The sequence below is a fragment of the Rhinopithecus roxellana genome, chromosome 7, assembly GCF_007565055.1.
Source record: "Rhinopithecus roxellana isolate Shanxi Qingling chromosome 7, ASM756505v1, whole genome shotgun sequence".
In the NCBI taxonomy this organism is placed as follows: Eukaryota; Metazoa; Chordata; class Mammalia; order Primates; family Cercopithecidae; genus Rhinopithecus; species Rhinopithecus roxellana.
The window spans coordinates 93,286,779-93,311,608 of record NC_044555.1 but is presented as its reverse complement, the minus strand read 5'-3'; the positions used below and the strand labels follow the sequence as shown (position 1 = coordinate 93,311,608).

The 24,830-nt window shown below is 46.6% G+C and overlaps 1 protein-coding gene across 8 annotated transcripts in view; it reads left to right on the top strand.

Moving 5' to 3' along the window:
- Positions 1–24,830, top strand: part of SEPTIN6 (septin 6) — a 79,929-nt gene that overhangs the window by 29,249 nt on the left and 25,850 nt on the right. For all 8 annotated transcript variants that reach the window (XM_010378044.2, XM_030934757.1, XM_010378041.2 and 5 more), the window contains 4 exons: positions 322–517; positions 11,165–11,351; positions 14,773–14,934; positions 24,135–24,231. In XM_010378044.2, the coding sequence (XP_010376346.1) occupies positions 322–517; positions 11,165–11,351; positions 14,773–14,934; positions 24,135–24,231 (642 nt within the window). The remainder of the gene's footprint in view (positions 1–321; positions 518–11,164; positions 11,352–14,772; positions 14,935–24,134; positions 24,232–24,830) is intronic.

The window sequence follows — 24,830 nt, the reverse complement described above, 5'->3', positions numbered from 1 at the left end:
GACTCCATCTCAAAAAAAAAGAAAAAAAGCAGTGTATACACAAGGTAAAATTTCCAAATGACATAAAAAAATTGGAAGAATAAAATGAAAACCACCTCAATTCTACTATCTGAGATAACTACTACTGATCCATCTGTATAGTTCCTTTTAGTCTTTTTCGTTTAACTGAGATCATACAGTTCATCTGCTTCTATCTGCTTTTTGCTTTATGTTTTATCATATTCATTTTCCCATGTCAACAAATGTGTATCTGAAACATGAGGTGTAAGGGCTGAATAGTTACTATGTGAACAGACCATAATTTATCCTTTTGCTTTTCAGGAGAGACGGGTTTGGGCAAGTCCACCCTCATGGACACCCTGTTCAACACCAAGTTCGAAGGGGAGCCAGCCACCCACACACAGCCGGGCGTCCAGCTTCAGTCTAATACCTATGACCTCCAAGAGAGCAACGTGAGGCTAAAGCTCACAATCGTTAGCACAGTTGGCTTTGGGGACCAGATCAACAAAGAGGACAGGTAAGGAAGGCGGTGGGGTGAGAAAGGTGGAGAGGTTGGTAGAGGGCCGCACAGAGGAACTCACCATGTGGGCCTTGAAGACAGTACAGTTACCGGGCCGGAGCCTGTCCTCCCAGAATGGTGTGGGCAGCAGCAGGTACCTCCCAAGCATCGGTCCCGTCCAGTGTCCCTGTCTACAGCAACTGTTCCACTCCACTCACTTTGCCAGAAGAAGGGTGTCTTTCTAATATACATGGGTCAGGTCTCAATTCCATGCAGCAAACTTTTATTGAGCCCCTACCTTGCGCCAGGTACTGTGGAGTTCTGACCATCTAAAAAGGAATGGCTTAGTCTCTGCCCTTGAGGCACTCACAGGCAAAACCGGTTTTAAGCAAATAATTTCCATAGAGTATAAGATGTTCTGTAAAGGACAGGGTACAAAGAGATAAACGACAAGTTACGACGAGAACACAAAGGCGAGAACAGTCATTTCTACGTAGGGAGGTCAGGGAAGCCTTCACAAAGGATGTGCCTCCAGAGCTGACTCTTGAAGGACGAACTGTTTTGCCAGACAGACAAGGGAAGGGAGAGAGGGGCATCTCAGGCAGAATTAACTGCCTGTATAAAGGCAAAGTGGTGTGCAGGATTCTGGTACTTTCTAGGGAAGTGCAGCTTGCTCTCTTTGGCTAGACAGAGGCAGAGTCACTGTGAAGCTAATGAAGATTGCACAGGCCCCTTCCAAAGCTCTGTAACTAATGTTCAATCACAACGTATTTTCCTCAGAGAGTCTTTCAAATTGCATAAGCATAAGGGCTGGAAAAACCTGGTTGTGCCCCTGGGCTAGCATTTGGAGTAAGCTTGGGGAAAAAATAGGGGGAGATGAGGCTGAAGAGGTAAGCAGGTGCTAGATCACAGAAGATTTTATGATCGAGGCAAGAGGTAAAATAGGTGCTGAGATAGGGAAGAGGAGACAGATCTGCTGAATACTGAGTAGGTAAATATCAACATGACTTGGTAGAGACTTGGTGTGAGGTTGTGAAGTCAAAAGAAAAATCTAGAATGAGGCCCAAATTTCTGGCTTTGTAGAGTGGGCATTGGTGATGGCGTTCCATAACCAGGGTTCAAAATAATCAGCTCTATTTTGGACATGTCAAGTTTGATCTGTCTGGGAAATACTGAGATATGCAATGACCTTCAGCAGTAGGCAGTTGAACACAGAGATGGAGATCAGAAGAGGCTAGAAATACAGATTGGGTTATCAAGGTAGAGGTGATATGTTCCAACCATGGACACATGTAAAATCGCCCAGAGATCAGAGTAAAGTAAGAAGAACACTGGACTAAAGACAAAAACCTCAGGATGTTAAGTCAATAGATGGAGGAAAAGACATCCTGAAAAGGGACTGAACAGCAATAAGCAGACAGGTAGGAGGGGTCCAGGAAAGATGTTGGGGTGCCAGGCAAGGTGGCTTGCACCTGTAATCCCAGCACTTTGGGGGGCTGAGGCGGGCAGATCCCTTGAAGTCAGGAGTGCGAGACCAGCCTGGCCAACATCATGAAACCCCATCTCTACTAAAAATAAAAAAATCAGCTGGGTGTGGTGGCGGGTGCCTGTAATTCCAGCTACTCGGGTGGCTGAGGCAGGAGAATCACTTGAACCCGGGAAGCAGAGGTTGCAGTGAACTGAGATCGCACCACTGTACTCCAGGCTGGGCGGCGGAGCAAGACTCTGTCTCAAAACAAAACAAAAAGATGTGGGGGGTTGAGAATGTGTGTGAGTGAAGACTAGGTGAGGCTCAGAGATGGGGACGTGATAAGGGGTGGGTCAGGTACCATCTGCATTTAACCGGAAGTCACATGGTTATCACATGTGCTCATCTCAGAAAGGGCCATTCATCATTTAAAGCAGAGGGTCTTCTCATCTTTTCAGGATTCTCTTGCTTCTTAGATGAACTTTATGTCAAATTCTTTTTTTTTTTTTGAGACGGAGTCTCGCTCTGTCACCCAGGCTGGAGTGCAGTGGCCGGATCTCAGCTCACTGCAAGCTCCGCCTCCTGGGTTTACGCCATTCTCCTGCCTCAGCCTCCCTAGTAGCTGGGACTACAGGCGCCCGCCACCTCGCCCGGCTAGTTTTTTTGTATTTTTTTAGTAGAGACGGGGTTTCACCATGTTAGCCAGGATGGTCTCGATCTCCTGACCTCGTGATCGGCCCGTCTCGGCCTCCCAAAGTGCTGGGATTACAGGCTTGAGCCACCGTGCCCGGCCTGTCAAATTCTTTTATTTCCCCCTTAAAGCTACTACAACAGCCACACTCACTTCCTTATAATGAATAAATATATGTAGCTTCTTAATAATGGAACTGAGTTCTGTTTTGCATTTGAAAATCTAGAAAAAAAAAGACATCTCTGTTTTTTTTTTTTTTTTTTTTTTGAGCTGGAGTCGCACTGTGTCACCCAGGCTGGAGTGCAGTGGCACAATCTCAGCTCACTACAGTCTCCGCCTCCGGGGTTCAAGTGATTCTCCTGCCTCAGCCTCCCGAGAGTAGCTGGACTCAGTTGCACACCACCACACCCTGCTAATTTTTCTGTATTTTTAGTAGAGACCGGGTTTCACCATGTTGGCCAGGCTGGTCTCGAACTCCTGACCGCAAGTGATCCCCTCCCCAGCCTCAGCCTCCTAAATTGCTGGGATTACAGGCATGAGCCACTGTGCCCAGCCACCTCTGCTTTTTATAGGCGTGCTTATTGTGCTAATCTTATTTGGTTGAGAATAAATTAAACTTTGGAGAAAGGATATTTGGGCCACAATATGAGTGCTTAATCTCAGCTGCAGGTGGCTCAGAAACTTCAACTACATTTCTTACAATTCTTTCAGTTACATACATTCAACATATCTAACATTGGACAATGCCTTGATAATAATGGCTTGGGAGGACTGAACAGATACTGCCCCTCAGAGGCCAAGTCTCCTTCCGTTATTTTTTTAAGATATCCCTATTGTTTCTTCCTGATTGTAAATGTGATACATACTTATAATAAATCAAATAAGTAGAAATGAAAAGCCTCTTTGAAATTGCACTGAGGAGCAGGGGTGGAGTAAGCTCCAGGGATGTATAATAAAAAGCAATGTTTTCTTCATGCCGTTAGGGCCATGTTAGCATAGCTATGTCAGTGAAACTGCATTGAAACAGGGCATGAGAATATCCCGCTTTACAAGGGCACATGCATAAACTGGGAAGAGGAATGACTAAGCCCGGATGCTGCGGAAAGCTACAATTTAAATGATGCTGGAGGCAGGGCACAGTGGCTTAAGCCTGTAATTCCAGCACTTTGGAAGGCCGAGGTGGGTGGATCACTTGAGGCCAGGAGTTCAAGACCAGCCTGGCCAACATGGTGAAACCCCCATCTCTACTAGAAATACAAAAAATTAGCCAGGCATGGTGGTGTGTGCCTGTAATCCCAGCTACTCGGGAGGCTGAGGCACAAGAATTGCTTGAACCCGGAAGGCGGAGGTTGCAGTGAACTGAGATCATTCCGTGTCTCTCCAGCCTAGACGACAGAGTGAGACTCCATCTCGAAAAATAAAAATAAAAAAGGAGGCTGGAGAAAAGGGGATTTAAGGGAGAGACTTAGAAGGACAGGCTGGAGAGGGGAGTGTTTAGGAACCTAGGCTTTGGTCTCAGACCTGGCTTCAAATTTCGTCTTGCTGTCTTTTTAGCCCAGGGATCTTGAACAAGGTACTTACATTTTCTATGCCTCAGTTTTCTCATCTGTAAAATGGGGATGATGATGATGATGGTAATAATAATAATAACACCTACCTTAGAGAGTTGTGGTGAAGCACATTTGACGTGTGTGGAATATGAAATGCTCAAACACCTGGCACAGTTACTGCCTCATAAACTGAAGATATTATGATCATGATTTTTATTGATCAAAGAATCAAGGGACAGCTAAATCATGTAGCATATGGGAGGGAATGATACGTGGTATCCAGGAAGACCGGAACTAAAAAATATTCATTAGGTTTGGTGATATGAAGGTCAGTAATACATTTCAGAATAATAGTTCGAGGAGAACTGTGGGTAGAAGCCAGATTACTGTGATTGCTGAGTGAATGGGAAGTAAGGATGTAAAGGCATCAGAATAGCTGAAAGAGCAATGGAACAGAAAAGTCAGTCTAAGACCAGATTCCTGCTCATATAGAAATTTAGCATATGTAAGTCAGCAGGGGAAGAATGGACTATTCAAGAGATGATGCTGGGAAAATAGGCCATCTATTTAGGAAAAAAATAAAACGAGACCCTCTCACACAAACACCATTCACAAAAATAGATTCCCATTGGACTAAAAACAGATTTCTAAAAATACAAGGAGAAAACATCAGAGAATATTTTTATAACTTTGGGGGTAGAGAAGGCTTTTCCAATCATGACACAAAATTCAAAAGTCATAGAAGAAAAGACTAATGGATTTAAATTCATTAAAATAAAACACCCTTTTATATTGAAAGATACCATAAACAAAAGTAAAAACAAGCTACAGATGGGGAGAAGATATTTGCAGCCTAAATAATAGACAAAGGATTCTTCTAAAATGGAAAAAGAGCTTCTACAATTCAATAAGAAATAAACAGATAGTTTACAGAAGGGGAAACACTAATGTACAATCAACATAGGAAATGATAGTCATTCAACTTCCCCAGTAATTAGAGAAATGCAAAATGAAACAATGAAATATTTTTTATCCATCAGATCTGCAAAAACAAAAAGATGGTATAATACCACTAACACGAGGTAATTTCATTCATGTTGATGGGACTGAAAATTGATATAGACTTTTTGGAGGGCAAACTTGGCAGTATCTATTAAAATTTTAGATGTGAATAATTTATGACCCAGCAGTTCCACCTTTAAGTATGCAGCCTAGAGAACCAGCTGCGCATGCTCCTGAGAAGCATACAGAAAGCATGTTCACTGCAGCTTTGGTTATGGAATGAAAAACAACTTAAACAGTCTAAATTTCTACCAACAGAGCAATTAAATAAACTGTGGAATTACCATACCGTGGAATTGTGTTTAGCAGTTTAATAGAATGAGGTAGATCGATATATACTCATATGGCTAGATCTCCAGGATATGTTGTTAAGTGAAAAAAAGAAGTTGCAGAATGATCATGATGCCATGTGTGTAAATCTGCCCCACTCCCTCCAATAAAACCACAAACATGTCTCTCTATTTATGTGTGTAGATGCATAGTAAAAGGTCTGGAAAGGTAATCAGCAAACTGAAAATAGAGGTTATCTGTGAGAAAGGAAGAATTAGTATTCTTTTATTTTATTTTATTTTATTTTATTTTATTTATTTATTTATTTTTGAGCGGGAGTCTTGCACTGTCCCCCAGGCTGGAGTGCAGTGGCGTGATCTCGCCTCACTGCAAGCTGGGCCTCCCAGGTTCACGCCATTCTCCTGCCTCAGCCTCCTGAGTAGCTGGGACTACAGGCGCCTGCCACCCCGCCCAGCTCATTTTTTTTTTTTTTTTGTATTTTTAGTAGAGAGGGAGTTTCACCGCGTTAGCCAGGATGGTCTCAATCTCCTGACCTCATGATCCGCACGCCTCGGCCTCCCAAAGTGCTGGGATTACAGACGTGAGCCATCGAGCCCAGCTGAGAATAGGTGTTATTGCATGAATAAATTTAGGTCAAGCGTGGTGGCTTTTACCTGTAATCCCAACACTTTGTGGGCCAAGGTAGGAGGATCACTTGAGCCCAAAAGTTCAGGACAAGCCTGGGGTAACATAAAGAAACCCTGTCTCTACAAAAAAATAAAAAATTAGCCAGGTGTGGTGGTGTGCGCCTGTAGTCCCAGATACTCAGAAAGCTGAGGCAGGAGAATCACTTGAGCCCACGAGTTCAAGGTCACAGTGAGCTATGATCATGCCATTGTTCCCCCACATGGGCAACAGAGTGAGGCCTCATCTCTAAAAAAGAGATAAAAAAGAAAACTTGTCTGAGCCAGGAGAAATACACAAGGCCATGTCTAAAGGGGGACAAGGAGGTCAGGGGCAACTCTTGAGGATGGGAGAGATGATGAGGGCTTGAATAGGAAGAGAAGAAGCTTTGAAGATAGAGAGGAGGGGCAGATTTGAGAGAATTCACAAGACTGAGAACCAAGTTGCTGTGGAAACCTAGTCCACTTTATAAACTTTTTAATTTTATTTTTATTTTTTGAGATGGAGTCTCGCTCTGTCACCCAGGCTGGAGTGCAGTGGCGCAATCTCGGCTCACTGCAAGCTCCGCCTCCTGGGTTCATGCCATTCTCCTGCCTCAGCCTCCCAAGTAGCTGGGACTACAGGCGCCCACCACCACGCCTGGCTAATTACCCACTTTATAAACTTAAATGTCTACTATGTGACAAGTACAGTGTGAGGTGTCAGAGATACTAAGAAATAAGGCACAGTCTTTTTTTTTTTTTTTTTTTTTTTTTTGAGACGGAATCTCGCTCTGTGGCCAGGCTGGAGTGCAGTGGTGCAATCTTGGCTCACTGCAACCTCCACCTCCCATGTTCAAGCAAGTCTCCTGCCTCAGCCTCGCAAATAGCTGGGACTACAGGCACCCACCACCATGCCTGGCTAATTTTTGTATTTTTAGTAGAGACGGGGTTTCACCATGTTGGCAGGGCTGGTCTTAAACTCCTGACCTCAGGTAATCCGCCTGCCTTGGCCTCCCAAACTGCTGGGATTACGGGTGTGAGCCACCACACCTGGCCTCCACATTTTCTTTATTTTATTTTATTTATTTATTTATTTTTTGAGATGGAGTCTCGCTCTGTTACCCAGGCTGGAGTGCAGTGGCTCAATCACGGCTCACTGCAACCTCTGCCTCCTAGGTTCAAGCAGTTCTCCTGCCTCAGCCTCTTGAGTAACTGGGATTACAGGCGCGTGCCACCATGCCCGCCTAATGATTGTATTTTCAGTAGAGACGGGGTTTCACCCTGTTGGTCAGGCTGGTTTGGAACTCCTGACCTCGTGATCCGCCCGCCTTGGCCTCCCAAAGTGCTGGGATTACAGGCATGAGCCATAGCGCCGGGCCTCCACATTTTCTTTATCCGGTCATCAGTTGATGGACATTTGGGTTGTTTTCACCTTTGGGCTACTGTGAATAATTTACTCAGGCTGGGTTCACCAAGTCCCACCTCCCTGGCCTTTTTCCCATTGCTCAAACCTGTCAGACTGGTTTCTGCCTCAGGACCATCCTCACATTTGCTGTTCCCTCTGCCTGGAATGCTCTTCGCCCAGATCTCTCCATGGCTCTCTCATCTTCATCCTTGCAGCTCAAATGTCACACCCTTAGAGAAGCCTTCCCTGATCACTGTATTTAAAGTAGTTGAACCCTCAATCACATGTATATCCCATTATCCTATTGGAGTATCTTCATAGTACATATCATTATCCAAAATGAATAAGAATTATTGTCTAGACCAGGGGTTATTTTGTGCCGTTGGCCCCGTTAGCAATCTAGTGAGGCCTATGGGCTCATTCTCAAAATAATGTTTTTAAATGCCGAAAATATACCAAGTATACTAAAAATACAGTTATTAAAATATTTAAAAATTGTGACTTAGTAATCTATGTGCTTCTCTATCAATTCTGGAAGTAATAATATCTATATGCAGGCTTAATAATTATCAGAATTTGGATGTAATGAGTATAAATGCCATTTTGAGCTATTTGCAACAACTGGAATGGGAAATAATGATATCAGTGATTTCTATTGGTTATGAAATCACAGGTACTGCTAACATTACTATAGATTGTTACCTATGTCTGTAGCTGAAGAAACTGCTAAACTTCAGTTAGAGATTAGTGAAAAAGATGTATTTTTTTCCTATCCAAGTTCACAGATCCTCTGAATTCTATTCACAGAACCTAGGAGGTCCATGAACCCCGTGTTAAGAACGGCTCTCTTGAAATGTCAAAGATTATCAGTAGTGATGGGGAGGGATGGAGTCTGTTGGAGCTGGTTTTGGTCGAAGATGGAGGAGATGAGGAGATCACAGTGAGCAAGGGAATCAAGAGCTAGAAGAAAGCTGCTCTCTCTGCCCATCCATGAGACTTTGGTGTGGAGATGAAGAAATTTCCGGTTGAGAAGGACATGAGAAAAGCAGCATCTCTGAAGGATAGTCAGGTGTCACTTAGAGGAAGGAAGCAGTTTGGGAGGAGGTAGCCTATAAGAATAAAGGATTTAGTTTACCACCCACTGGAGTCCAGTGAGCAGCACAACAGAGTGTGGGAGAGAGGTGGCCACCGTGGGAAGATGAGTCACTGGGGCCGGGGGTGGAGGGAACGCAGAGCAGCAGGGGAAACTTTACTATGTTCCAGACAGCAGGCTAGACGTGGAGGATACAGAGATGAATAAGACGAAGAGAAATCACCCATTTAGGATTCGTCTACACCAAATCCTGGTGACTGATTGGCTGGTTTGGCTGGTCTGATCCATGTACATTTTGGGAGCTTCCGAGAGCCAGAGGCAATTGCAGTAAGACAGGCACAGATTCACTACAGATTCTGGGGTGGGGCGGGGGGAGCTAAAAAATGTACTTTTTTTTTTAGCTTTTTAGCTTTATTTTCTTTCCTCCTTTGATTCCTTCTGCAAAGCAAAAAATGAAGTAAAAAAAAAAGTAATGTAATTGAGAAAAAAAAATGAAGCAGTGCCATCATCAACTATTTCAAATCAGCAAAACATCCAAAAATTAATTAGATAAGCCTAGGGGATACATCCCCCACCCTCACTCCAAATTCATCAGGAACCTTCTAAGGATCTTTGCAACCAAGACATTCTTTGATGCGATTACCCTTCAGAACAGTGGCTCAGAGGGATCAAAGGAATAAAGAAAGGACTACGTTTTTAGAGTTTTCTCTGGGGCTCAGGAGGTGGAGGTTGCAGTGAGTGGAGATCGCGCCACCGCAGTCCTGCCTGGGCTACAGAGCGAAACTCCATCTAAAAAAAAAGATTTTTCTCTGGGGCTCCAGAGATAGCCTGAACCTGGATCTCAGCTCTGGCTGCAGCTCTCAGAATCTAGGATCCTGTGATTCTTTTTTAAAAGGCTATTTTCCCCTTCTCTACTAGGGGGATCTTTCAAAAAGGCTCAGCCTGGGAGTTGCTGCAGGTGGGAGGCATTGCTGGACCCAGCTGCTCCTTTGATCATCATGTTCTGTTCTGGCAGCGGTATCTGAAAACTCCCTGCCCTGGGCCCACATGACAAGCCTCTTCTAGCCTGAAGGGAGGCAGCCCCTCAGCCAGAGAGGCAGCAGACAGACAGGGGAGATGAGAACAAGAGGCAGAGCTGAGCTAAGCTGACCTAGTTAGAGCAGAAAGAGGCTGTAGGGGTGACGGGGATGACGTGGGAGGGGACTGGGACAGAGAGAGAGGGAAGTTTCCCAGGGAGGCCCAGGACAGAGAGACATAGAGGGCTGACTGTTGTTTAAGAAGCCTTGGCAAGACTTGGGGGCCACCTAGAGGAGCCGTGTGTGGAGACTCAGTGAGCTGGCAGGCCTGTGTCCACGTGTGCAGGGTGTGCAGGGGGGAGTAGCTTTACCAGATTTTGCCTGAATACTTAATTTTTTTGTCTGTTTGTTTGTTTTTGGAGATGGGGTCTCACTCTGTTGCCCAGGCTGGAGTGCAGTGGCGTGATCTCCGCTCACCGCAACCCCTGCTTCCCGGGTTCAAGCGATTCTCCTGCCTCAGCCTCCTGAGTAGCTGGGATTACAGGCATGAGCCACCACACCTGGCTAATTTTTGTATTTTTAGTAGAGACGAGGTTTTGCCATGTTGCCCAAGCTGGTCTTGAACTCCTGAGCTCAGGAGATATGCCCGCCTCAGCCTCCCAAAGTGCTGGGATTACAGCCATGATCCACCGTGCCTGGCCTGAATACTTAGATTTTAAAGTCACCACCTTGGCAGAAATGAGAATCAGAAAAATATCTTGACCTTGGGGGAGCCAAGTGGGGAGCTCCACTAAACCTAGCAAGAATGAGCAAAAGCCCTGAATGTTCTCACAAGATTGCCCAGCCGTGGGCCAAAGAGAGGTCTTGTTACCCACTGTGTACCCAGCTCTCATCTAGGCACTGTAGGGCAACATAAAGGAAGCAAAGACACGAGCCCAGCTTGGAGGAAAATCAGCCCCTCTACAGATACGGCCAGTGAGCTCCATGCTCTGTTGGGTCCCCCTGAGGGACAGAGAAGTGCCCTTCACAGGCCCTGCCCTTTAGGAAGACACAATCTATTTGAGAGAATCTTTGTGAAGCAACAATAAGTAATTGAATGCCGTTTCTTGTTATGCCCCTGACTCGCAGAAGGGATTTCTGGCATAAGTGGGGAAGGCCGTAGGAAGGAGGAGGGCATTAAGCTGAGCCCTGAGGTCTGGGAGGGCAGAATTGGGATGAGGAGAGAGAAAGGGGCATTCTAGTGAAGGTGCACAGATGGGCATATATTTGGCTCACGTAGGGACCAAGAAGGTGGCCACGCTGACAAGATTGGAGGCCCACTGAAGGGAGATGGAGAAATGCAGCTGGATGGGAGAGAGTCAGGATTATAGAGGGCATTTGAAACTTCCAAAAGGGACAGGGTCAAAATCCAAGTTTTTGATGGGGTCCACCTCTGTCCCTTTTAGCTACAAGCCCATCGTGGAATTCATCGACGCACAATTTGAGGCCTACCTGCAGGAAGAGCTGAAGATCCGAAGAGTGCTGCACACCTACCATGACTCCCGAATCCATGTCTGCTTGTATTTCATTGCCCCCACGGGTCATTCCCTGAAGTCTCTGGACCTAGTGACTATGAAGAAGCTGGACAGTAAGGTATAGGAGGCAGGGGCAGGGGCGCTGGGGGCTCACTCTTACTGATCTCTTGTGCAAAGTAGATTCCGGGAGAGATTTGTGGCATCCTCATCCTCTCCCTCATTCCCTGTCCCTCCATAAAGATGGTGTTATGGATCCAGCACCAGCGTCATACGCTTTGTGATCTGTTTTCCCAGCACTAGGGATGGGCTTGCCCTGAGCTGTCTTTCTGCCCTGATCCGTCTTGGAGACTAGAAGGACGGCTCCCTGGGTCTAAGGGCAAAGGCTTTGGCAATGGAAAGCTGTTTTTTCTTTGTCCCAATGTTAACTGGCTAGAATCAAACATGCAAACTTGACTTTGAAAGTTATCATTCTTACTATCAATAATTACTTTTATGATTGCAGTTAACATTAAAACCCTCATTATATGCCCACCCCATGAAGTACACATTATTGTTAGCCTCATTTTACAGAAGAGAAAACTGAAGCTCTGAGAGGTTAAGTGACTTTCTCATTGTCATATTGCTAGCTACTGGTAGAGTGCAGATTCTGTGACACTCAGATCTGTGACCCCATGTTATAATGCTTCTATGCCCAAGAAAGATGGCTGTGGGAATCAGGCATTGTCTTGCTTTAAGAAAAACTTGGCTGGGCGTGGTGGCTCACGCCTGTAATCCCAGCACTGTGGGAGGCCGAGGTGGGTGGATCACGAGGTCAGGAGATCGAGACCATCCTGGCTAACACAATGAAACCCCGTCTCTACTAAAAATACAAAAAAAGGCCAGGCGTGGTGGTGGGCGCCTGTAGTCCCAGCTACTTGGGAGGCTGAGGCAGGAGAATGGCATGAACCTGGGAGGTGGAGCTTGTAGTGAGCCAAGATTGGGCCATTGCACTCCAGCCTGGGTGACAGAGCAAGACCCTGTCTCAAAAAAAAAAAAAAAAAAAAAACTTTAAAATGCAAATTCTATACCATGTATAAATTACACAATGATTCTTCATGTTAGAGGATTATTTGCTGTACAAAAGAATTGATCACGGGATTCTTCAAAAAGCCTAATTACATTTTCACCTACCATTTAATGTGTGCCAGATGCTGTGATGAGTACTTTATATGCATTATTTTATGTTTTCCTTCCAATAATCCAGCGGTGAGTACTATTATTATTCCCATTTCACTCATGATGAAATGGAGGGGCAGAAAGTCAAGTCACTTGCTCAACCTCAGACAACTTGAAATGGGTCTGGGATTTGGACCTAGCTCTGACTCCATGGTCTTTTATTTTACAAAAACTGAATTTAGGCTGGGCTTGGTGGCTCATGCCTGTAATCCCAGCACTTTGGTAGGCCAAGGTGGGCGGATCATCTGAGGTCAGGAGTTCGAGACCAGCCTGGCCAAGCCAACATGGCGAAACCCCGTTTCTACTAAAAATACAAAAATTAGCTGGGCATGGTGTTGCACACCTGTAATCCCAGCTACTGGGGAGGCTCAGGCAGGAGAATCGCTTGAACCTGGAAGTGGAGGTTGCAGTGAGCCAAAATCATGCCACTGCACTCCAGCCTGGGCAACAGAGCAAGACTATATACTGAAAAATAATAATCGAATTTACATGCAGCCATTTAGTAGCACATCCACTCTAAAACTGAATTTCAGCTCTCATCAGAATAGGAGCGGTTTTTCATTTTTTGCAGCAATGAGCTCATGGCCCATGAATAAAAGGCTGCTCTTGAAATGTGGCCATGCCCTGCATGTCCTGTATAGGGGCATTGGTGAGCCACATGACTGCAGGCCTGGTGGATGGGCTGAGTTAAACCTTTGATATATATGTGTGTGTGTATATATATATATTTTTAATTAATTAATTTATTTTTTTTGAGATGGAATTTCACTCTTGTTGTCCAGGCTGGAGTGCAATGGCACGATCTTGGCTCACCGCAACCTCCACCTCCTGGGTTCAAGCAATTCTCCTGCCTCAGCCTCCAGAATAGCTGGGATTATAGGCATGTGCTACCACACCTGGATACTTTTTATTTTTAGTAGAGACAGGATTTCACCATGTTGGCCAGGCTGGTCTCAAACTCCCGACCTCAGGTGATCCACCCCTCAGCCTCCCAAAGTGCTGGGATTATAGGCATGAGCCACTGCTCCCGGCCTGATATATGTTTATAGTGTGTCAATGGGGACTTGGCGAAAGTGCCAAGGAGAATAGGCTCTGCCTGCTGTTTCATCTTGGCAAGGGCTTTGACCCCTCTGCCCGCGAAAGACTTCAAGGGAGGTGCCTCCAAGGTTCAGTCTTTCTTTGACCCAGCACCTGTGTGATATCAGCCTTCAGAGGCACTCCTAAGCCAAAGTGCAAAGGAGGCAGGATTTCTCTTTCACGTCTGGTGCTCCCAGACTCCCCTTTCAGAGCCCGGGGCCTGAGTGCCACCTATGCCCCCCACTCCCCCACCCCCCTGTTGAAGTCTCCTGGCAGGAATGATTATGCTCTCCATGTCAACTGGACCTTAGTGTGCTCTGTCTCACAAACGCACGTGCATTTCAAGTTTCTTTACCTTCTGACAGTAAAAGCCTTGTCCCTTCTTGGAGCAATTTCAAGGATTAGGGTTCAGGGGGACTGAACTTTTGGTTGGCATTAGGCCTTTCTCCTGATGCCTGAAATTGGGCATTTATACTGCTTTTCTTACTCAGAAATTGATCATGAGACTCAGGCAGTATAATTCTTTTTGCGTAAGTCTCAGATCAAATTGTAACTAGAGGTTCTTCCTCACCTAACCGAGTTGGTTATTCAGTGTCTCTTGCCAGAAAGAGAGCCAGGTGTACATCCTCGCTGAGCACTGTCCTGCCTCCTTTCCCTGCCATCTCTCATGTGGGTCCATATCACACCCGGCTGGGGCTAGCCCGGACTCGATGGGTTGGAACAATTTACTGATAGCAAGAAGAGGCCACCTCTCCCCTGTCAGCCACAGATTCCCAGCTATCACCTTTCTGCTTCATATCTCCCAAGCAGTAACCTTGATACCAAGATATCATACAGCTCATCGATTTGGATCTGAACTGGTAGACAGCTCATGCTTAAGACTATGGACTTAGGAATAAGGCTGTTTGGATTCGAATCCCAATTCTGCTACTTACCTGCTCCATGGCCTTGGACAAGTTACTTAACCTCCCTATGCCTTAATTTCTCATTGGCAAAATAGTAATAATACCTCCTGGAAAGAAGGGTTATTGTCAGGATTAATTGTGCTAATTCATGTAAAGCACTTAGTTCAGTGCCTAGCACAGTTAGTACTTGTCGTTTATTGTATTGTCATTTGGCTATAGAAGCGACCAGTCCTTGACCACTGGGCTGAGTGGCTCCCTCTGGCAGCTGGTGGAAGTCTTAGGTGATGCTGCTATCAGTTGCAGGTTACCAACAATGACCCCACTTTGCCCTCCTCTCCCTAGGTGAACATCATCCCCATCATTGCCAAAGCAGATGCCATTTCGAAGAGTGAGCTAACGAAGTTCAAAATCAAAATCACCAGCGAGCTTGTCAGCAATGGAGTCCAGATCTATCAGTTTCCTACAGATGATGAGTCAGTAGCAGAGATCAATGGAACCATGAACGTGAGTGGGAGCAATTTCCTGACCATTTGCTTTTTATGATGATTATCATTATTTTAATTTGTTTTAGAGACAGGGTCTTGCTCTGTTGCCCAGGCTGGAGTGCAGTGGTGTGATCATAACTCATTGCAGCCTTGAACTCCTGGGCTCAAGGGATCCTCCTGCCTCAGCCTCCCAAGTAGCTGGGATTACAGGTGCACTCAACACACCTGGCTAATGTTTTAATGTTTTGTAGAGACGGGGTCTTGCTATGCTGCTCAGGCTGGTCTTGAACCCCTGGGCTCAAGCAATCCTCCTGCCTCAGCCTCCCAAAGTACTGGGATTACAAGTGTGAGCCACCGTGCTGACCCCTTTATTATTATTATTTTACCAAAGAGCAGCAAAACATCTTCACCATCCATCTTAGTGTAGTTAACTCTTTTTTTTTTCTTTTACTTTTTTTTTTTTTTTTTTTGAGACAGGATCTCATTCCATTGCCCAAGCTGGAGTACAGTGGCACAATCTCGGCTCACTGCAACCGAGAGATGTTATTTTTAAATATCAGGGTTGGCTGGGCACGGTGGCTCAGGCCTGTAATCCCAGCACTTTGGGAGGCTGAGGGGGGTGGATCACCTGAGGTCAGGAGTTTGAGACCAACCTGACCAACATGGCGAAACCCCGTCTCTACTAAAAAATGCAAAAATTATCCAGGCGTGGTGGTGTGCGCCTGTAATCCCAGCTACTCTGGAGGCTGAGGCAGAGCTTGCAGTGAGCCAAGATTACGTCATTGCACTCCAGCCTGGGCAACAGAGCGAGACTCATCTGGAAAAAAAAAAAATCAGGGTTATGTTTTGCTTTATTAAGTGTGAATGAATTAAAAAAAAAAAAAAGAAACCTTGCCATCCTTCCTCTCCTCCCCCACTTTTCCCTACTAGAGGAATGACTAATAAAGAAGGCAGAGAGGCAAACATCTATCTCCTAATGCTTCCTTACAATGTGTTGCTGTTGCTGTGAAATCTTCAATGTTGTGATTTCAAGGAGACAGCTAATAGCTTTCAGAAAGCGTCTGCTTTGGGAACAGATTTCTTTTTCTCTATTGAGTGGCATCAGTTTTTCCTAATGACATAATGCCTGGGTATAGCCAAACTCAGGAAAACCTTGTAATAAAAGCCATTTTTAGAAAACTTTCCTGCTGCCACTGCCCTCTGAGTTATCATTACAACATCAGCTGCCACCTCCTATGAATTGGCCAACAAATTAGCATAGCAGGGCAGCAAGTCATTGTCTCGCCTGACTTCCTGTCCATCAGTACACCCGAGATGTGTTTGTTATCACCATCACCATCTTAGACAAATCTGGCTCAAGGGTAAGGTTCTCTGGAGCGTGATAGGTGGAGATAGGTCTTCTCTGACCGGCCATGGGCATGGAAAAATTAAAAAAGATTAGTGCTTGTCCTCTTGAGAAGTCAGGGCATTTTGATGGAAACTAGGCTCTTATGAAGAGACAGCCTAGTCTGCAGAAAAACAGGAGCCTCGCGAGAAGTGTTGTCTGGGTGCCACCGGCACTGATGTCTGGAAGCGTCTAGTCACCTCAGGACATCAGTCCCCATAGAGACCTTCCGAACACTGATGCCCTAAGTCACCAAGCAGCTTTCAGGCTTGTGATTTGCTTTGCTAAGAATAAATAGGGACTGAGAGTTGTCAGCCATCTCAAGATGTCACACAGAACCACATCTTGGTACCTCGTGGATTAGGAGTGACAGTCATCCTGGGCTCTGTTCTCAGCTCAGCTCTGGCCTCCTGCTGAGCCTAGGGTAGGCTCAACCTCAAGGCTGGAAACCCCCAAGCTAGGCAACAGCAGTTGTCAAGCATGCTGTTATGGCTGAGAAGGGATTCTGGGTCCTTTATTACTCATAATTGTGTTTCACTTTGAAAAACAAAATTCGAGGCTGAACATAGCAAGACCTCATCTCTACTGAAATTTAAAAAAAATTAACTGGTGGCCAGGCGTGGTGGCTCACGCCTGTAATTCCAGCACTTTGGGAGGCCGAGGTGGGTGGATCACCTGAGGTCAAGAGTTTGAGACCAGCCTGACCAACATGGAGAAACCCCGTCTCTACTAAAAAGACAGAATTAGCTGGGTGTGGTGGCGCATGCCTGTAATCCCAACTACTTGGAAGGCTGAGGCAGGAGAATCGCTTGAACCTAGGGAGGCAGAGGTTGCAGTGAGCCGAGATTGCGGCGTCTTTGCACTCCAGCCTGGGCAACAAGAGCAAAACTCCATCTCAAAAAAAAAAAAAAAAATTAACTAGTGGTGTGGCATACACCTGTAGTCTCAGCTACTTGGTCGGTGGGTGGCCTAAAGCGGGAGGATTACTTGAGCCCGGGAAGTTGAGGCTGCGGTGAACCCTGATCGTGCCACTGCACTACTCCAGGATGGGTGACAGAGCAACACCGTGTCTCACCAAGAAAAAAATAATCCAGAAAGAGAGAGAAAGGAAAGAAAAGAAAAAAGGAAAAAAAAAAAAAACTAAATAGAAAGAAAGAAACAAAAAGGAAGGAAGGAGGGGAGGGAAGAGGGAGGGAGGGAGGGAATTCCAGTGGAAGGAAGGAAGGAAGGAGAAAGAGGGAGGGAGGGAGGGAATTCCAGTGGATTCAGGATTATCCCTATTATAAATCACTCACCACTTACTCCCTTGCATCCCACTGTGCTTTTTTCTTTTCTTTTTCTTTTTCTTTTTCTTTTTTTTTTTTGAGACAGGCTCTCGCTCTGTCGCCCAGGCTGGAGTGCAGTGATGTAATCAATCTCAGCTCACTGTAGCCTCCACCTCCTGGGTTTAAGTAATCCTCCTGCCTCAGCCTCCTGAGTAGCTGGGACTGCAGGCATGCACCACCATGCTCGGCTAATCCACTGTAGTTTTTTTTGAGTGGGAAAGAGAGGAGTGGCCTCACATCTAGTGTGCCTGGAATTGGCATGCCTGTGAGAGGAGCTTGCATGTGAGTGCTTTGTGTTACATGTGCTGTGATGGGAAAGAGGGTGCTATCAAATATACACAGACAATTGCTTAGCCTGCCTGCCACCGAACAACTATGTCGAAAGTCCCCAGAGTCTTCACACAAGCCGTGGTGTATGAAACTGCATCCTCAGGACCTGGGCTTGGGTGGTAGGAGGAATGGGTGCTGGTCTTTCATTTTGGATTTGACTCCGACCCCACAGCCTCAGCCATCCCAGCCAATTGTCATAGGAGCTGGATTGGAAGAAGTGGAAGAAGGCTGTTGCCTGAGTGGAGAAGACTGTACAATGTCCTGTCTGTCACCATGAGGGATTTTTATGGCAGGAAATGAGAGTAATGAGGTCCCAGCCACCACCTTGGATTATGGGTGACTCCAGAAAACCTTATTTTAGATTGAGGGAGAAGGGAAGGGAGAGCGAGGTCTTGTTGCATGCTATTTTCAACTCATACTCTGATATCTCTCAAGGTTGTAGACTTTAATACTGAAAATTGCTATGTTGTTTTAAATTTAATGATGTTCTTTGAATGGCTCAAACCATGGCCAGGACCAGCAAAAAGGCCCAGTTACTTATTTGACTAAGCTCCATTAGTTGTCCATTTGTGAGGTCTGGGGTTTGGTTCCCACAAAGGCAATTGACATTTGGGTCCAGTGAGAGCACATGGCTGAGCAGTAGGGTCACAGGGAGACCCACAGGCACAAGTCCATCCCTTCCTCTGAGACAGCAGTGGTATTTCCATTGTTTCCATGTACTTTTGCAGGAATCACCAGGGGTTGACTTGAGAGCAAACCAGCCAATGGTCTTGTTCAGTCACCAGCAGGAGCCTAAAATGGGGACTAACATAACTGGGAAACACTGTCCACCCTGGGAGGGAAGCGAGCCCAATCAGAATATTATCATTAGATGAGGAACAAAGAGTTCTGACATTGTCTATTTCACTGGGCTAAGGAAGACAGTCACCTAGCCTCCCAAGTATAATGGATGTGGTGAAATAAGAATAAAGTAACTCATGCCAATTGGATTATTAAGTACTTTACAATGTACCAAGAAGAATTTCAGTTAGACACAAGTCAGTAAAGGTGGTGCTATGGTTTGATTGTGTCCCCTCCAAAATTCAGATGTGGCCAGTGTGATAGTATTAAGAGGTGGGGGCTGGGCGCAGTGGCTCACACCTGTGATCCCAGCACTTTGGGAGGCCAAGGTGGGCAAATCAAGAGGTCAAGAGATCGAGACCATCCTGGCCAACATGGTGAAACCCCGTCTCTACTAAAAATACAAAAAATTGCCAGGCACGGTGGCTCATGCCTGTGATCCCAGCTACTCGGGAGGCCAAGGCAGGCGGATCACCTGAGGTCGGGAGTTTGGGACCAGCCTAACCAACATGGAGAAACCCCATCTCTACTAAAAATGCAAAATTAGCTGGGCATGGTGGTGCATGCCTGTAATCCCAGCTACTCAGGAGGCTGAGGCAGGAGAATCGCTTGAACCCAGGAGATGGAGGTTGTGGTGAGCCAAGATCACGCAATTGCACTCCAGCCTGGGCAACAAGAGTGAAACTCCATTGCAAAAAAAAAGAAAAAAAGAAATTAGCTGGGCATGGTGCCACACGCCTGTAGTCCCAGCTACTCGAGAGGCTGAGGCAGGTGGATCACTTGAATCCGGGAGGTGGAGGTTGCAGTGAGCCGAGATCACACCACTGCATTCCAGCCTGGCAACTGAGTGAGACTCTGTCTCAAAAAAAAAAAAAACAAAAAAAAAAAAACAACCAAAAAAGGGCCCTTAAGAAGTGATTGGGCCTGGCCAGGTGTGGTGGCTCATGCCTGTAATCCCAGCACTTTAGGAGGCTGAGGCACGTGGATCACCCAAGTTCAAGAACAGCTTGGCCAACACGGCGAGATTCTGTCACTACTGAAAATACAAAAATTAGCTGGGCGTGGTGGCAGGCGCCTGTAATCCCAGCTACTCGGAAGGCTGAGGCAGGGGAATTGCTTGAACCTGGGAGGCGGAGGTTGCAGCAGTGAGCTGAGATTGTGCCATTGCAGTCCAGCACTCCAGCCTGGGCAACAAGAGTGAAACTCCGTCTTTAAAAAAAAAAAAAAAGTGATTGGGCCATGAGGAGCTCCTCCCTTGTTAATGGGATGAAGGCCCCCTTTTTTTTTTTTGAGATGTCTTCCTCTGTCGGCCAGGCTGCAGTGCAGTGGTGTGATCTTGGCTCACCACAACCTCTGCCTCCCAGGTTCAAGCAATTCTCTGCTTCAGCCTCCCGAGTAGCTGGGATTACAGGCGCCCACCACCACGCCCAGCTAATTTTTGTATTTTTAGTAGAGATGGGGGGTTTCACCACCTTGGCCAGGCTGGTCTTGAACTCCTGACCTCATGATCCACCTGCTTCGGCCTCCCAAAGTGCTGGAATTACAGGCGTGAGCCACCACGCCCGGCCGAAGACCCTTTTTAAAGAGACATCATGCAGTGTTGGGCTAGCTTGTCCTTCTGCTGTGTGAGGATGCGGCAAGAAGGTCCTCACCAGACCAGATGCTGGTGCCTTGATCTTGGACCTCCCAGCCTCCAGAACTATGAGGAATAAATTTCTATTGTTGATAAATTACTCAGTCTCAAGTAGTTTATTGTAGCAAGACAAAATGCACTAAGACAGATAGTGAATCTAGGAATGGACTCCCAAGAGAGGCTTGAGACTATCTCTTGTTGGAGTTTTCTGACACTGGGAAATCTGACATCCGAGGGCGCCTCATTGGAAGTCTGAGTGAGGGATTTACACAGACTCCCCTGAGAGGGTTGTTTGTGTTTCAGCAGCAACACTGCCCTGCATCTAACAGAGTCTCCTCCCTGGGTCCACACATAGAAAATGTCACCCCTGTCTGTCAGTTTCCTACAGAGACCTGGGAAAAATAGCAGAAAGCCCAGCCTCAGATTTGGATCCCACTGGTAGGACCTAGGAGTATGGTCGGTGGTGGTGCGGGGGGAGGGTGGGTATCTGCTCTCTGCTCCGCTCAACTCCATTCTGGTTGTCAAAGCCATCTGTCTCTCAAAAGCAGTGGAACAGAGGGCCAGAGCCTGGTCCCCATGATTTCCTGCTTGTCATGGTTTGCTTCCTTCTAGCGGATGCCATGTAGCCAGGAGGCAGAGTGCGGGCCACCCTAGGTGGCTGGGAGAGGTTGGCAGCCAAAGTTCGGTGGCCTTGCTGCTGCTTCAGAGGATCTGGGCATGCGGGTTAGGGACTTAGGCAACTTGTTTAACCTCCCTGTATCCCAGTTCCCCCAACTCATGAATGGATCTTTTAATCATTGCCATAGAAGGATGCTGTGAAAGTCAAACGAAAGGAGAGCGCTGGGAAATGCCTACCTTGCATATGCTTATCAAAGCAGACTGAGGCCAGCTGCAAAGGAGCGTGCCGTGGGAGGGCTGGGGCTATATTTTTGAGTTAGAAGAATAAAATGACAGCAGTTTGAGAAAGAGGGGGAAGCAAGTCACCCTATCATTCTGACAGTGTCTCTTGATGGTAAAAATGGAACAGGCCCGAGGGAATACTGACATTTTTGTATGCCTTTGTTTTCTTCTCGTTTTTTTGTTTTTTTTTTTTTTGAGCTCGGAGCAGCACCTCCCACTTCGCATGCCTTCCTCCTCCATCATTACAGCTGAGAGCCCAGGATGAGGGAATGCTACAACGTGGTTTTTCTTTATCACCTCCTCCCTCAGTCTAGCTCTCTGCATTCGCCGCCCCTTGGCTCTTCTGTGTCATGTGGCTGAAGCTGTGGGGTCTCTGCAGGGGAAATGTTTTCCCAGAAAGTGTTTAGGGGTGGATTCGAGGCTCCCCATATGTCTTAGGTCCCTGAGTGGGAATGAATTGTGCCCAGATCAACCCTCCTGGCAAAGACTGGAGATGCTTAGGCCCTTGGGCAGCATTTTCACGAATTCATTGCTTCCCAAATGCCCTGTGTGTCACTTACCCAGTTACTCTTCTGGTCATTCCCCTCCCAGAATTGATGAAACATTTCTCACCTCCACCCCACACCCACCTTCCATATCCATAACCTCCTCTTTCCCGTGTCCAGATTTAAGGGACAGTCAGTGGAGTGGGGAGGGGTTGGAGAGTGGCTGAGACGATCGTCTGATAGCAGCTGAGAGGCGAGAGGGTGAAAGAAGAGCAGCTTCAGCTGGCAGCCAAGCAATTTAAGGGATTGGTGGAGGTCGTGGAGCTGAGCTCCTGATGAAATTCTGTGTTCTTCTGCTCTGAAGGACATTTTTGGGGTCCAGAGCTAGAGGAGAATGGAGAGGAAGGATTGGCTGTGAGATCAGCCTGTGGATTAAACAAACAAGCAACAGATTTGCTGTGGGTTTCCCTGAATTGAATTGCCTCTGATAATCTGGTCTTGAACTAGTTCCCCCCAGGGTTTAGAGTACGCACCTCACCTACTGCTTGAACCCCCTAAATGGAAGTAGCAGACCAGCAAGGGGTGGGCTTTGAAGTCAGAGAGACCAGGATTCCATACTTCATTCTGTTCCTTACTATTGTGTGCCTGCTGGCAAGTCCCTTAGCCCTTCCGGACCTCAGTTTCCCCATCTAAAGAGGAGAATAATAAGGCAACTTACCATATAGTGTTGTAGAGATTCAGTGTGACAATACCATGTAAAGCAGCTATACCCAGTGCATAGGGCTTAACAAATTATTGCTAATGCTAACGCTGTTAGTATGATTGCCGCTACCTACTCTGAAACGACTTATTTGACTTCCCACGAAGTTAATTGCTCCCTCTTCTGTGTTACTCCAGCCCTTTAGCCTCTGTTTACAACCTTGATTTTTTTTTTTTTTTTTTTTTTTTTTTTTGAGGCAGGGTCTTGCTGTCACACAGGCTGGGGTGCAGTGGTGTGATCTCGGCTCACTGCAACCTCCACTTCTGGCACAACCCTCATCTTGCTGTCTGATCGTTGTCGGGATGGCTTTCTCCCTGGGCACACTGTGCAGTCTCCGGGGCCAGGCTGTGTGCTTTTTTGCCATTACATTGTTCTTAATGCCTAGCATATATCACAGGAGCTAGGATGAGTGGGCAAATGGGTCAAAATATCTGAGATCATGGCCTGTTTCTGCAAGCAGGCTAAGAAACTTTCCCCATAGGCTCTTTACCTGTTGGTGTAAAGCCCTTTTGGGCAAAGCCCCACCTGGGCTCACCTGGTTGGTAAACATTGATTCTGTAGTTCCATTTGGCTGTGGTGACTCAGCACTTACAGGCTGGCCAGGTCCTTGTGGATTGGGGCTCTGTGAGTGTTTCCCAGGCCCCACACTACCAAGTCGGGGCAGCTCTCTCTTCTCTGACCCATAAAGCCAGGCCAAGCTCCTCATTCCCCCTGTGAGCACCAAGCTCATAAACCTATTTGTCCTTTGCCTTTCTTTCCTCTTTCCCTAGCCTTACCACAGCCATTCAGGAAGTAGTTATTAAGCACCTGCTATGTACAGGGCACCAGACCATACACTTGAGCCCTTGATCACATACTATCTTATAGGACTTGAGTTATGTAATTTGGGCTCCCTCAACAAGACTGTAAGCTCCTAGAGGGCGAGGGAGCATGTCTTCTGCTGCTTCTGTCTGCCTTATAGCACCTACAGCAGAACCCAGCACGGTCATGTGAGTAAATCCTTAGTGACTTGCCTTCTGGGCTCATGAGTTCAGTGTGAGCTCTTTCTCTAGGGAAGGGTGAAAACAAGGACAATACAGCTCAGTCGGCTGTGTGGTCTCAGTACGGACCTAGTCTTGGGGCTCTTGCACGCCAGGGAGGGAGAAGGGCCAGTGATCCGAGACCCTTCGGTACTCCTTTATCCTCTCTATCCACACAGAACCCCCCTCATTCCACTTCCCCGTCTTCCAAAGGCTCTTCCCCTCAGCAGTAACTATGAATAGCGAATAGCTTGGTAATCTGTGTGTCTGCTTATTATTCTGCTTATTTTCTCTCTTTGTTCCCTATGCATTCAGCCATGTCATTGTTACCCTCTATTGTGAATTTCTGAACGGCAGAAGCTTGGACTAGGCCTCTTATCCTCACATAGTTTGGGAACTTAATAAATGCTTGTTGGTGATGATGACAGTGAGGGACATTGCAGGGTGAGGGTCTGGGGCCCCAGAGACCAACAGCAGTTGGGTTGTGTAACACTCAGTGCTTTTCCTCTGCAGTTCTCAGCTTTTGTTTGCCTTTGGTTTCAGGCCCACCTGCCGTTTGCTGTCATCGGCAGCACAGAAGAACTGAAGATAGGCAACAAGATGATGAGGGCGCGGCAGTATCCTTGGGGCACTGTGCAGGGTGAGTGAGTCTCTGGGAGAGGGGCTCCATGCAGGAAGCCCCTTTTGTCTGCCTCTTTGTTTGTCCCCAGCCACTATATGACAAGTTTCTAAACTGTCCCAAGTCTCTGCTCATTTGGCATGGGTCCCAAAGAGCCATAGGGGTCACTAGCAAGCTAACTCTGGCTCCATACTGGGACGCTCTGATGGGAGCAAGCTCCCTCTGTCTCTAATGGGAAAAGTATTCCTAAACACAAAGACTTGCAAGGTAGGAAGGAGTATGCGAGAAAGCCTGTGTTCTTGCCCAAGTGCACCAGGAAATGCACAAGAATGTTCACAGTAGTGTTGTTTGTAATGACAAATAATTACAAACAGTCCAGATATTCATTAAAATAGACTGGATAGGCCGGACATGGTGGCTCACGCCTGTAATCCCAGCATTTTGGGGGGCCGGGGCAGGCGGATCACGAGGTCAGGAGATCGAGACCATCCTGGTCAACATGGTGAAACCCCATCTGTACTAAAAGTACAAAAAAAAAAAAAAAAAGACTGGATAATGGGAGGGTGGGAAGGGGGTAAGGGATTTTAAAAAACTACATATTGGGACTGGGCGCAGTGGCT